Source organism: Dromaius novaehollandiae, chromosome 12, assembly GCF_036370855.1.
Source record: "Dromaius novaehollandiae isolate bDroNov1 chromosome 12, bDroNov1.hap1, whole genome shotgun sequence".
In the NCBI taxonomy this organism is placed as follows: domain Eukaryota; kingdom Metazoa; phylum Chordata; class Aves; order Casuariiformes; family Dromaiidae; genus Dromaius; species Dromaius novaehollandiae.
The window spans coordinates 19,000,196-19,014,975 of NC_088109.1; the positions used below are offsets into that span (position 1 = coordinate 19,000,196).

General features: G+C 42.5%; 1 protein-coding gene across 31 annotated transcripts in view; it reads right to left on the reverse strand.

Moving 5' to 3' along the window:
• MAGI1 (membrane associated guanylate kinase, WW and PDZ domain containing 1) overlaps window positions 1-14,780 on the reverse strand; it is a 344,450-nt gene that overhangs the window by 1,773 nt on the left and 327,897 nt on the right. For 15 of the 31 annotated variants that reach the window (XM_064519162.1, XM_064519147.1, XM_064519161.1 and 12 more), the window contains 6 exons: window positions 12,865-13,068; window positions 7,266-7,356; window positions 7,071-7,134; window positions 5,945-6,091; window positions 4,619-4,757; window positions 1-1,067 (listed from right to left, as the gene is read on the reverse strand). The exon at window positions 1-1,067 is cut by the window's left edge and continues 1,773 nt beyond it. In XM_064519162.1, the coding sequence (XP_064375232.1) occupies window positions 373-1,067; window positions 4,619-4,757; window positions 5,945-6,091; window positions 7,071-7,134; window positions 7,266-7,356; window positions 12,865-13,068 (1,340 nt within the window). In that variant the 3' untranslated portion in view covers window positions 1-372. Of the gene's footprint in view, window positions 1,068-2,567; window positions 2,657-4,618; window positions 4,758-5,944; window positions 6,092-7,070; window positions 7,135-7,265; window positions 7,357-12,864; window positions 13,069-14,780 lie in introns of all 31 variants that reach the window. The other 16 variants (XM_064519167.1, XM_064519169.1, XM_064519168.1 and 13 more) reach the window with 7 other exon arrangements.

Here is a 14,780-nt window from a genome sequence, read left to right on the forward strand (position 1 = left end):
GAGAACAGTCTGGATCAAATTATTCAAACTTGGTCATAAAATCCTTTACCTATATTGTATTACTGGCTACCCCCGTTTACTATATCGGGGAGGGGGGGAAGTAGCCCGATAAAGGAATTATTCTTAAGAAATCTACAAAGAATGTAGAAACAAAATTTCATAATCCTTGAGGACCAAACATTTGGCAAGTAATTAAAAAAAAAAGAATACACTGAAAAATACTTTAATATTATACATCAGGCACAACACTTTGTTTTTGTTTTTTGTTTTTCCTCTTGTCGTAAGGTTTCATCTGCATAAAAGGTTTGCGGCCGTTTGCGGGATCGGCAGGTGCCGGGCATCTTCTCCTGGCGTGCGGCGGCGGCGGGGCCCTCAGATGCTGAGGTCGGTGCTGCACTCCTTGTACGGCCGCCGCCGCGGCTCGGTGGGGTGCCGCCGGCTCGCCTCGTGCTTCCAGCCCCGCTCGTCCTTCTCCCGGCGGCCGGCCCGCTCCTCCCGGAGCCGCTTGTCAGGCGACCTCTCCCTCCTGCGGTCGGACGACTTGGCCCGGCGGTCGAGCGAGCTGTCCCTGCGCCGCTCCGGCGACCGGCGGGGCTCCGACAGCCTCTCCAGCGACCTCCTGCGCCTGGCGGGCGACCCGTCCCGGCGGCGAGCCGGCGAGCGCTCCCGCCGCCGCTCGGGGGACGGCTCCCTCCTCCGCTCCCGCCGCTCCAGCGTGGTGTCGGCGCTCCTCGTCCCTTCCCTCCTCTTCTCCGGCGCTCGCCGCTTGGGCCCGTTGGCCGCCGCCAGCCGCTCGGGGCGCCCCTCGCTCCTCCTGCCCAGCGCGCCGCCGGCGCTTTGAGAAGTCCCGTTCCAAGTGTGGTGCTCGTTGGGATGTCTGCTAGCCTCTCTGCTGCCTTTCAGGTCCTTAACGTAAGCCCGCCCGTCCCCATGTGGTGATGATTTGTGAAGGTCTGGTGGATAACTGGACTCCGATGATGGGTGCTGCCGTCGGTCGGATGGCGCCGGCCTCATTTCCGGTACATTTTGTGAACCTGCGGCGGGGCTGCTCCCGTCACCGCTGGGGTCTGAAAGAGAACAACAGCAGAGCGTTTGGTATCGGGGCCTGCTGCGGGCCGCCACGCCACCCAGCACTCCTCAGACTTCATTAGTGACAAAAACAAACAACGGTCAAAGCGGCGAGGGCGAACCGAAGCTTTGGTTAATTTAGGTGCGGCTGCGATCGGTGGGAGCTGCGGGTTAGTGCCGGTGCTGCTCTGCTGCGAGCCGGGGCCGAGCCACCGCCGCCATTACGCTCTTCTCGCCACGGGGCGCCATTTTGTGCTTCCCCCAAGCCCAGGTCACAGTGCCGCGCTTACGCTAAAATCTTGCCGGGGGAAACAGAAATCGAGATTGCCGTTCGGGTTGTTGGATTTTTTTTTTAATCGTTTCCAATAAAAAAGGGCCCTAAGAAAAGGGTTTTTTTCTTTAAGTCTTTCAAAAGAATAGCCTTTCGAGTGTGGGAAGCCTGGTTTTAAACAACTGAAAAAGTACAGGGAAATTTAATTAATTATTATGCTTTGACCGTGTAAAATAGCATTTTGAAGGTGTGATAATTAGACTGTAATCGTGTAATTTCCATTCTATTAAGACATTATTTGATCTTGCTTAATTCTACCACGTTAGAAAAAATCCTCTGATAGATTTTTTTGGTTTTGCCACAATGATTCGACAAACGATGACAGGAGTTATGATTTTGTTATATCGAAAGCAATGGAAATATATTGGAACATGTAGGATGGCTCTGATCAAAACCTAATCTCCAGTTCAGGCGGTACTTCAGGTAAAACAGAGCTGAGCTACCTTTGTGAGACAAACCGCAAAGCAGAGAAAGATTAAAAAACCCTGAGCCCGGCCCTAAAACCGTAGCTAAGCTACAATTACTCACGCCATTTGTAGTGGATGCTTATGAATGATTCATTATAGACACGGCAAATGTTAAAGTGGCTGCACTGACCAAATGGGAGATGCGGAGTGTCGTTTTTATTTAGCCATTGTTCCTTTTTTTGGTTGTTTTTCCCCTAAAGCCTCTCCTGCCACGCAGCTCGGTGGCTGCTCACTCCGCGCCTGGCCGCTCACATGGATGTCAACGACCGAGAAGCCAAAACCGCCCTTTTTGGGACAGAATTTCTCCCTTCTCCTCCCCCACGCCAAACGCTCCTTTCTCCTGCCGTGACCTAAAACTGCTCCCGTCGGGCTGCATTTCTCTCCCTGAGCTGGAGTGTGCCACCGCGGGCCCGGGCTGTTATTTTTGCGACTCCCCGGTGCGACCCGTGTTGCGACTCCCGTGTCCTTGTTTTTACTTGACAGCCAGCGGGACAGCGGCCCTGCGGCTCTGAGCGGGCGGCTCGTGGCAACCTGGCTACCGCGCAAGGCTCGCACATGGCCCGTGGTGTACTTACAATTGAAAGGAGGCAGGGTGCTCGGAATGAATTGCTGGACATATATAAAATACAGCAAAGCGGAAAGCAATGTGAGGGAATTAGGCCACAGCACAAAAACACCTAGTATTGATTTTAGCTACAAACCGTAGTTTGATTATGGCCCATAAGGTAGAAGCAAGACTCCCCGAGCTTGTCATTTCTCATACATGCAGCGATATTAGGAGGTATCATCGCTGAGGAAGGAAGAGCCCAGCACCAAGAAAAGTAAGAGAAAGAGAAAGAGAAAAGTAGAAAATTTAGATTTCCCTATAATAAAGGTGAAAGAAAGAAAAATCTTCATATTTTATCTTAGAATAAAGAAAGTTTATTTTTCCAGTCAGATTGTCTAGGCTTCACCCAAATATAAGGCTGCAAAGACAGCAGTTGTTATTATAGTGACATAACGAGACAACTAGGAGGTGATTCGATAACCCAGACAACGAGAGCACCCATTCTAAAAGACAGCTGGAACAGCGACACAGAATGTCATAGAAAAAACATTAACAATCAAACAACGACGAAAAATAAAGTCCACCAGAGACCACAACATTAAAAATAAGTACAAAACTCATTACAAAAATATACAGCCTCATAGAGAAGCACGTTCCAATCGAGTCAGAAAAATATTGGAACTTAACATTATTAGAGTAACCATTTGCGACTGCAGTGAACAGAACGGAGAAGAGGAAGTCCCAAATGTTACAAGGATATTCTTTACAGTAGTGCAGCCCCTGTATATTAAATCCTTGCTTGGAGAGCCAATGTTTAGTGATTTATCCTTAGCCAAAAGAAAATTGGTGTTGGATTTTCATCCTCAGTGCAACAGACATATGCTTTGAGATGTGAAGCACTTAATGTACAGGATATTTATGAAGTCTAGCATATGATACAGTACTGTACATCCAAAGGAGTATAGGAAAGACAAAAGTAGAAAGAACATTACATAAATTCAGTGCCATCAATGAACCTTCTGGTGTGCTATTTATATTACAGAAGTGTAAACCCACAGCTTCCCTTCCATATTATTAAATACTTCAATTGTTTGTTGGTTATACTCTGAATTTGTCATTTTAAGTTAAATAATGAGCGGAATGAGCAGAAACTCTCAAATGTGGTACAGTAAATTAAAAGAAAATCTAGTTCATAAATTGTGCAGAATGATCTTGTTGCTTTTTTTTTTTAGACAATGGAGTGATAAACACAGAACTACTGACACAGAAATAACCCAGATAAGAGGAGAAATGTATAAAGGACATCCCTTCAATCATCAGTTTCTATAGAAACCTCAAAGACCTTTGGTTGGGAGTAGCCCTCCATCGAGGGCACAATATTTGACAATTATCTCAAATAAATAAGACATAATTATAATATTAAATAGAATGCTAAGTTAGGCCACCCAGCAATCCAACCTCTGAGAGAAGAAAAGGAATTCTAATGCAATTCTTAGAAAGAAATTCAGTAAGACTGAATGTTTCCCCCAAGACAGACACGAGAGCACCTTTTCATAACCTCCTCACCTTTTCAGACCTTACAAATTAACAAGTTGAAACCAGCAGATAGTTTAAGGGGGAATAAAAGGGCTTGGGAGGCCAAATCAATATATTTTTGCAGTAAAGCTTTTTTTTCTTAAATAACTTTATAAATATTTACATAAATATTAAGGGAAGGCAAAAATCCCATAAGCCATCTCAGCATTCATGTCTATGGATACAGACAGGAACTAAGAGAAAAGCCTGACAAAAAAAATCATTGCTTTAGGATAATAATTCAGGATCCCAGTTTTTGCATTGATTAGAAGTAGAGATCTATTTGAAACCACAATTCAGCCGCTGAGAAACAGTTTGGCACAGTTCAATGACATTCCTTGTTTGGCTGGACAAGACAATAAGTTTTTTTGTTTTGTTTTCCTCTCTGATCACCAAAAATACTGCTAGGATGATCTTGCCTTACACTGCGCCCCAAGTCCATGGAAGCAAGCAAAGGATGAAATGTGTAGAAAATTCAGCACAAGCGAGGCAATTAACCATATGTTGCAAAGGTTGGTAAGACACTGGTGAGAAAGGAAAATAAAAAAGAATCCCCGCTTCAGATCTTGAGACAAATCATTCATGGAGTGATGCCAGGGAAGAAAGGAATGTTTTCATAGTTTGACCCACCATATTCTGGGACCGAGCCATCTCCACGTTTCAGAAACAGGCGGACCCTGCGGCCACCATTTTTAATCAGTTCTATGGCCCGAGCGTGCTTCATGTTCTTGGTAGTCTCCCCGTTGATCTCTAAGATTTCATCACCGATCTGTCAATGTGAGGAAAGAGAGGAGGCTAAGATTAGAAATGCGGCTCCAAGAGGCCACCGTGAGCATTTTAGGTAGAGGAGAAGGCCGCAGCAACGGTGGAGGAAGACTATGCCCAAGGGGAGGCTGTGTATGCCTGACTCTTTCCAGGGACACCTCCTGCCCCAGCCATGAGTCTGGCCATGGAGAGCAGGGTGCAGGGCTGGGGAGACATGAAGGAGACAGGGAATACCTTCGGGTATCAGCATATTTCACTGCCATTCCGAAAACCCACCTTGCTTTATTGCATTGCTTAATGCCTAGTTAGAACTGGTGTTACATTTAGTTCATTTTAGTTTGAATCAGTAAACTGGTATGAATCAGTAAACTTGCTTTTGTAAATACAATCATTTATCAGGATAGGAAAACAGGGCTTGGAAGAGCTTGTCAAAGCACTGGCTTCCACAGAGCAGCCCTGATTTATTTCCATCAGCAAAAATTCCGGACCTGTAAATCTAGTCTTAGCAAAAGAATCTTGAAAATGCCCTTCACATGATATCTGGAGAGGGAAAGACATATGCTATAAAGTTATTATGCGTCCCCTATCAGAGGAGCAAGGAGTACGTAAAACTTAGCAATTTACCTTTTTCATGGGCATTTAATAACATCAGTTCTTGTTATAGTGTTTATAATCACCCATTAATGCAAAATTACGTGATAGACAAAGTTAACAGTTAATACTAATTAAAAACTACACTATAATTTTGCAAACCATTGGTCAGTATAGATGAATAGCCCCTCACTACTCTTCTGCACAACAGTTGAGGAAAGGCAGTCAGCGAGGATACCTTGAGCCTTTACGCACGGCTCTAGCTCCCCAGCTGGTAAAGACTGTGGCTATTAAGTTTTCATTGCCACACGTGTCTTCATTAGACATAAAAGTCAGTTTATGTATTAGAATTTGGAAATCTGGGTCTGGAACAAGTATGGGGTGAAGTCTTCCAGCACATACGCGCTTTAAAAGACTCTGTACAAAGTCTGACAGAAAATGCTGACAGAAGTAAATAGAAACTACTGCTCCTTTAAGGTATCATTTAGTTTTCCTCTTAGCTGGCACAGCAGAAGGAGTGCCTGTGGGAGAGAGGCAGGGAAGTTAGCTTGCTGCAAAGAAGGTTTTTTTTTTTTTTAAAAAAATCTGTTTTGTGCATACCCTCATCTTCCCACATCTCTCAGCTGGACCATCCTCAGCTAGCCGCAACACGTACAGATCCATATTATACTCCCGGCCACCTCGCAGGCTAAAGCCAAACCCTTTGGCTCCTCTTTCCAGCTCAACAGTATAAAAATCTTGGTCCTGCTGGAGGGAAGACAACATATGTGCAGTTGAACAGAAAGTTAATTGCTGTTCTATTTCTCATTTTGAAATTATTCAACCGGTGAACGTAATTATTATTATTTTTTTTTTCTTGTAATTAAAAAAGAAAAATCAGTTGAGTTGTCACACACACACTAGGATTCCCTGGTTCCTCAGGCTTGTCCTGTAATTCAAAGTGCCGGCGACGGGCTGCAAAGGCCTGTTTGAATTAATGGGCCTGGCCACGTCCCACAGATTTTTAGGCACCTCAGTCATAGGACGTAGCTTCTCCTGTGCCCAGTGGAGAAAGAAAGGTACTTCTGGAGGGTGATTAGCTCATGCCAGGCTTCACTTAAATACTTAAGGGTAACCCAGATGAAGCTGTATCATGGTGCTGGCTCCTCCTCTTTGTTACCACCCTGTACACTATATTACTGGAAACTTAGAGGCACAAACGTTGTTCTGCTCTACAGCACAAATGCTGTTAGCATGGAGATGTTTTGAAGACCCTAATGGAAGAGGTCAGCTCTGGGCTGGCCAGTGGCAAGGAAAGATAACAGTGAGATAATTTCTCTAATAAGATGCAGCCTGCAAAAGCTGGAACCCTCCAGTTACTGCCCCTTACTGAGTTTTGCTCTTCTCTGTCCTTCGAATTTCTCATTTGCACACTACAGTACTTTCCAGAGAGCCCCCTCAAAATATACACTTCAATAAACAAACACATAAATTATTACTGTCATAAAATCATTAGCTGTCTTTATTTTTAAATCTTGATGAGACTGTGTTTGAAACATTTGCTGGCTGAAACAGCAGCAACACATATTAAGAAACTAAACAGCAAATCCCTCTTTCTCCACCAAACAGACTGATGGAGACCAGCCTCCCAGTAGGAATTTTCTTGGGAAGCATTTGAACACAGCCCTTAAGCACATTGGAAGCAATAGTCTGTGGTAAACAAAGCAATTACAAAGGCACTCCTTACCTGCGCTGCTTGGGGTGGTTTGAAGTCAAACTGGGATTCCTGCTTTGGTTTGGCGTTGTTCCTGCTGAAGTGAATGAGAAAAAAAGAGAGAAAGAGGGAGAAAGGAAAAATACAGCTCATGGGGTGTGAAGAAGATCAAGAAGTAACCAAAGGGAGAGCATGTCAACATGCTCTTCTTGAGGAAAATAATCTGACCTGGTCTCCTGCGGTATTTGCTGAGGAGTATGTGTGGTTGTAATTGTAGCAATTTTTTCTGCATTGGTCAATAAAGTAGCATTGGAGGATTCTGTAAAACAATTTTTTTTTATTATGAGGAAAGACCATGGCTTGTTCACTGAAAAAAATACAGGTTTTGCAAAGGCATTTCTGTGGAAAGTATCATTATTTTTTTTTTAAATTAAAAGGATAAAGTCTAAGCTAGGTCATGGCTATTACGTATATACAACTGTACACCACCTTGGCTGGAGAGAAATATTGGCTTTTTGAGTTGCGCATTGGAATTTATCATGATATGCTCCTCATGGCCCAGCTTTTTCTAGTAACTGTCATCAGACATACAAAATTACCTTGTAATCTTATTTCCTTCTTTGTGATCTTTGTAAGAGAAAAACTTGTAAACACCTCTAAGCAGCTAGGAAACACTGTCACATAACTGCTACAGTTGTATCTTACACTCTAGAAAAAGACAGGGCTTTAGCAAAGGCACCATGTCTAGCTCCATCAACACTGTAAAAGTTAAGGAGAAAAAATGTGTGCACCAGAAACAGTACCACAGCTACTCATTGAAAATTATGCAGCTCAGGGAGTCAAATTTATAAAGTAACTATTATATTTTTACGCAAATTATATATTTTTTTTCCAGTAACCAAATTCATCAGCATTCTCACTAATCTCTGGAAAAACTTGAGGCCGCTAATTCGGAAAAAGCAAAAAAAAAAAAAAAGCAAAAAAAAAAAAAGAAAAGGCAAACTGTTGGGAAATGATGGATTAGAGCTGTCTCTTCAACTGTTAGAGTCATCCAGAACAAAACCTGATTTGCTAAGGAAGGGCTGAAGAATGTTTTGTCTGTTGATTAACAACATGAATTCCAATCATTTAAGTGTCCAAACATGGAAGGTTGGGTGGATTAATTTTATAGCAGCAATACATATTCCATGGATTACATACTTACCAGTGCTTTCTCCATCAGCAACTGCAATTTGCAGTAGGCTTGGGATGTGGCTTCTATTTAATACCTCACATGGTGATAATGAATGTGGCTAAAACCCAAACTTACTGAAACATGTCTCTGAAATACAATCTGCTTCTGCCAGAGCACTTAAAGCTATACACAGGGGTTTTCGGTGCAAGCCCGTGCAAATACTGAATTTCTCTGTGCACAGCAAGATGTGCTCCCAGGAGAGGTCCCTGCACCTGCTTCACCACACCATGAAGGGAGTTGCTGTAAACACAACTGAAGAGCAGGTATCTACATGTCCCTCACAGCTCCTGTGTGGCAAAAGGATCTTCTTGCCATTCTGGAGCTTTATCATAGACTTCAGTAAGAAGAGAGTTACGCCAGCACTATTTTTTTTCCAAAACTCTGCCTAAAATTAAGGACATGTCAAGACCAATAGACCAATTCAAACAATACCATTTTGGAGAGGAAACTGTGAATGCGCACATATTGAACTGAACATATTTTCCAAGAATGCATATTGTACGAAACCTGCTGAAATTAGTATCAGAGAGTTTCAAATTTTGAATTCGAGTGAGGAGGAATCGACCACTCCTGTGTTGCTCCAATAATTCCTGAAAACACCATTCCCCTTGCACAGAAGTTCGCGTTCAGAGGAAGAGTCACTGGCATATGCTTAACCATTCAAAATGCTAAACGACTACATTTGTGCCATATGGAGAGTGATCGGAATTACTCGGGAAGCCGCAATCAGTAGAAACACCCCATTCATTTAGCTCTGCATTCCCTGTTAAGGTCACCGCAACGGTAGGTGCTCCTTGCGGAACGGTTATGCACACAGGAGATCCCCACTTCGAGCCTGTAACTACCCTACCTAGAAGAGGTCCACTGGTTACAAATAATTACAAAAAACTGGCTGTGCTGCTCCACTTCTCAAGAGCAAAACCTAAGCTGAATACACAACTCACTTTCAAGTTTCACCTTGTTTCTTGACTGAATTTATCTAGTCCCAGCCCAGCTTAAAAAAAAAGCAAAACAACAACAACCCCCCCCCCACCAACCACCAGCACCAGACAACAGCAACAAAAACTGCACAGAAACATCTGGTTCTCCAATATAAAACTGCAAGGTCTTCTACCCTGCCCTTGCTTGCCTCATAATGCTCCTGTCACCTGGCAATTCATTTTATTAACTATGGAGAAAGCTCCCACTATTAAGCAGAGTCCAGCTGTAATATAAATTTGCAGAAATGGGAATTTTTTTGCCTGAACCAATGGAAGGTGCTGGTCACAGGCTTATTTTGTCCTGGTAACTTATTTTATTTCATGGATATATTTTATTCGGGGAGAAACCTTCATAGGGTGAAGGTTTTTCCTTTCTGTAGCCAATGCACATCAAGGGAAACTCAGAAAAAGGGAAAAAGAAGAATAAGAACCATTTAAACAGATGGGTTCAATGACAGCACAGCTCCTTCGCCTGCAGTGCTGTGCCCAAGTTAACATGCCCAAAATCTCAGCATATGGAGCTGTAATGTCTTCAGACCAGAGCTGGCCTGTGTTCAGCAGCTCAGAGAGCAAGAGAGGCTCCTGGGTCTGCCTGCACCTCTCGGAGCAGACACGTACGAAAGATGCCTTTAGAAAGACGTGCTGCCTGCAGCTCGCCTGTGTGAGAAGGAGATATCCCTGTGTGATTAAACCCTTGGATTTTAAGACATAATTCTGCATATTCTGTAAAGATGCATTGATGCTGGAATGTGTCTCCAACATACGAAGGCCCCAAAACATTAAGTGTGCTGTATTCATCCAGAACAAGAGCCTCTGAAATCCTCCACAAATATTTGGAGATGAGATGAAGATGGGCTTCAAAGAGAAGGCAACATTCCTAACCTTTAGTAGGTCATGCTAAGAATACCAAGTAGAAAAGCAATACATCTTCTGTACAGATGTATCTCCACGACTGCTGTGTCTATCTTTAGCCTACCCTATCCCATGAGTCAGGAGTTCTGCATAATTTTTGCTAACATTTTATACACAAGTTTATGACGCAAGCCAGCCATGATGAAGAGCAGGAAGAGAACACAAGCACACGAAAAACTGTCTGTAGGAGAACCACAATTGCTGTGGTTCTACATCCTGAATATTTCATTTACTCATTGCCCTATTCTGCCCTAGAATACTTAAGATAGCAGTTAAGGGCCTCATCTAAGCTTATCATTTTCAGGTTCTCTGTATCACTGCATCAGCTGGTAGCATGTTGAGCCATTGTAATTTCATTGCAAATATACCCCTGCAGTGGCCTGTCCAAATGAGCTGGTGGAAGACAATTACCTAGCAAAAAGCTGGTATTTTTAATAACTTTATGAGAGATTAACAATGTGAGCTTATTGTTAGTCTTATGACAAGCCTTAGTTTCATCATCATTTGAGAAGTTTAGCTTCCAATATATTCTTTTTTTTTCCTTCAAGTACTCTCTTAAGAGTCCTTAGATTTACCAAAAGAAAAAAAAAAAAGCCTGAGACATTGAGACTAATTTCTTAAATCTCATGTTTTTTAAGCAAACTTCTCAGCAACGTGTAGAGTGTTTGGTCTTATATGGCTTTTGGAAATTCAATGCAGATAATATGCGGTAAAATTGGTAAACTGGATTTGAATTTCAAGGGGACAGTAAGACTCAAATCCTGCATCGCTAGGCAAACAGGGTTGACTCCTTAAATTACAACTTTCTACCTGCCTTCCACTTCACCAGGAATGCCCGACATCAGTCGCAACTAGTGATTTGTCTTCCAACCTAAGCAGTTTAACATGGTATTTTGTACATATATTGGTATGAACAAGGCTCACTAAGCATTCACATCAGAAGGCTCCATCTCTCAAACATTCTTAAGTGATTCAGAAATTATTTATTTCTTTTGTATTCTTGCATTTATTTCTTTTTATTCAAAGGTTCGCCTTCCTCCATTTTGATCAGATGCCAAAAAAAAGAAGAAGAAAGGGTAATAAAAATTCTTGTCCCAGTTTGTCTTGGAAAACTGGTGCACGCAGGCCAGCTCAGACATTAGCCTGATTCACAGCCATTTCATTATCCATAAATACCCAATTTGCTGGAAGCAGCATTGGGTCATGCACCATTTGACCCGGAAGCTGTTAGACAGCAGGAAAATAAAACCCTCATGCAAAACAGATCATCGTAAACAGAAATAACTTATAATCGGATCATTTCTAGCCTTGGCCTATTTTTATCCTGTAACTAAACATGGCATAATCATGCTCTGTGGGGTAAACAATGTTTCAGATTACAGCATTCATAGCAAGTAAGAGATTAGGGGACTACAGAGTGTTTCTCACTGGAAATAGCATCACACAACTTCTTCATCCTGCTTTAGAGATACCAAGTTCGATTCATAACCTCCCTCTGGTTCTTCGGGAGTGATAACTGTAGTAACACTAGCCCATATATACAGACAGACAGCAAAACGTTTCCTATCCGGATGCAGAAGGAAAAGGTCTCCTTCCAATGGTTTTCATTGTGGGGGAACATCTTCCTCAGTTCAGTCACACCTTCTTAATCTTTCTTTCAAACTAGATCATACTTATTCTACATTTAATTGAATTTTCTGGACTGCAAATAATGTCCTGTACAAGTCTAAAAAATTCACACTGCACCTGAGCCATCAAAGCTTATACCCATGGACTCAGCATAGAAAGGAGAGAGCAATACAAGAGAATTTCTGCCAAACGAGCGCCCACTATGGACCCATCTACAGCAGAAAAGGACAAAAAACAAATGAAATGTTTAGAATTCAGAATGATAGTGTTTTTAATTCTGCTACAGATATTTTTTCATATGTTTATGCGCTGTTCCTATTTGGCATCACAGCTAGGGATGAATTTCAGGAAACTGATAGATAATGCAGATCCTTATTTTTATTACCCAATTCAATGATCTGAAACTAGTCTCCAATGTCAGCATGTTATTAGAGGTCCAGAGCATTCCTTCTGTTCAAAAATAATATGATCCTGTCTGGGGTAACTCTTACAACTATCAGTTGCAAGCGAGCAAGTTGCTCCAGAGCTATTGCCATTTGACAAAGTCATTTCAAAACGCACTGAGATCACTCCCAAAGCAACACATCCAGAATAAAAATGAATCTTCCTTTCCAAAAGCTTAAAACTCGACAAGGTCTTTATGCCTTTCTGTAATCTCTTTTACTCTGTTGCCTGCTTGTGCATAAAAGGCTTCAGGGATCCCATGTATTACTAAGTAAGCAACAATTCCCAAATAATCTAATGCTGCATTATTAACCTAAGAATCCAATCCAAAGGTGCTGAGATACACAAATTTACAGAGGGTCATTTTACGGAGACACTTGCAGGAATATGGATAGAATTTTTTTTTTTTTAAACAGTCAGTCAGCATCCCCCTGTTTAAAAAGGGAATGCCCTACAGAAAACAAAAAGAACAATACAACTACGGAAGATCCACAACCCCCTTTGATGCTAATTCCCAAAGCAGGGGTGGGAACGGAGTCCTCCAAGACTACAGCTCCGACTGACACAAAAAGCCCAGGAAGAAAGCAATGGGGCACTCAGGGAAGAGAGCAGGGAACGTATACTTTACCATCTCCTGGAATGATGCGCAGAGTAACGGTGTTTCCCGCCTCCTTAATTAGGTTGACGATGTCTGAATGCGATTTGTTGGTGATCGAGCATCCATTCACGGCCAAGATCCGGTCGCCTACTTTCAGCTTGCCACAGCGGTCTGCGGGACTCCCTTCAATTATCCGACCTATTTTGTGAGGCATGGCCACACATGCATTTCCCGCTTTGGTATTGGTTTGGGGATTGTTTTTGTTTTGTTTTGGTTTGGTTTGTTTTTAATTGTTTACATACGTGGGAATATGGTGAAGGGGAAAAGGAGAAAAAGGGTTGAAAAGGGAAAGAGAAGGTTAAGGGTTAATTAATTAATGCATCAAGCAAAAGTTATTATAGGATAGCTTTGCTGCCAGTGTTCAAAACATTGGCAATCGACTAGTATGAGTGCACAATACTTTACTTCTTTTACAAAAAAGGTATTTTGTTAATCCATCAACCCCTCCCACACTCTTGATTTCTGTTAATAAACAGTGACATTTTTATAGCCTACAACTGCACTCAGCAGTCCCATAATAACCCAAATCCCAATTTTATTTTTGAACCAAAAAATTGGAAACTGCTGGTAGAAAATACAACCTTCCTCCTCCAAGATAACATCAGTGTCAACATCTCTAGTCTTCCTCTAAGTCAACTGCTGTTCAAGCTTCTGCCAATGTTTTGTTCTTTCTCAATTTAGAAAGATACAATCACTCTAGGCCTAGGAGGGAGCACGACTCCCTTTCTACCACGGAGACCCAATCTATCAGTGCTGCATGGGGAAGCAGTATGAAATTGGTTTTTTTCCATTGGGAATAAAGGAACAACCAGGCAGGGTACGTGACCACTAGAGATGGGCCAAGACTGACAAAGCCAACCAGCTTGGTGCAGTCCTCCACCTTGCAGTCGCGTTAACCCTTCCCCTTTTATGAACTGAGATGGCATAGGGATGGGAGCAGGGAAGGAGCAAGGACCACTTGATCTAAATACCTCTAAAACCACACGCAAAACAGTTGAGATGTCTAATAGACACAATGAGAGCATTTAAGGATGAATGTGTTTCAGAGACAAAACTCCCCTCTCCTGTCCCATGCAATTGCTTGTCCCCAAAATCAGAGGGTCTTCAACAACATGCAGAATTGGGATGCAGGACATACAGAACTGAAGTCCGATAAATCCACTGGGTTTTCATAGGGCTTCCCCACACAGGCAAGGGGCCCTTAGTGCACAGAACGTGATGAGAAGCATGAGATTTGCAGAGTGGTCATCTCACACCTCACATCTGCAAGACATTCACCCTCAAGATGCACTTTCCCATTTGTGCTGTAGTCTTTTATTTGGCTAGCAGTTTTAGAGATACACATTGCTGCATGCATAACAAGACCAAAAAGACCATAAAGAAGAAAGGGCTAAGAAAAGGAATATGAGGTGACAGAACAAAGTTGGAAAGACACAATGAAAACCAGCAGAAAGTGTTAATATTAATCACAGATGGTGGGGGATTTTTTTTTCTTTTACTCTGACATTAGGAAGTTTCTCTTTCTGGTAATACAACGACCCATCCAATTCAGAAGTGTTTTGAGGGCATCTGAAACAAGTTTTTACTCTGTCCAATTTACTGGAAACAGATGACTAAGTCTGTACCAAGGTGACCAACGTGGGTTTTAGAAGCAGTCTGGACCATCTTTAAATACTACCTATGAAAGAAAAAACTACAAAGCAGGTACAAAGCAAGCACCACAGAGCAGAGGGGATGCACCCATGCAGAGGTTTAGGAAAAAGCTGAATACACTTCAAAAAAATTAAAGGAAAAACAGTCACAGATCAACAGATCTTCATGAGGAACCCCTGCATAGATAGCTTCCAGTCAGCTAGTATCCTGGGCTAAAGCAAACACAACTCTTT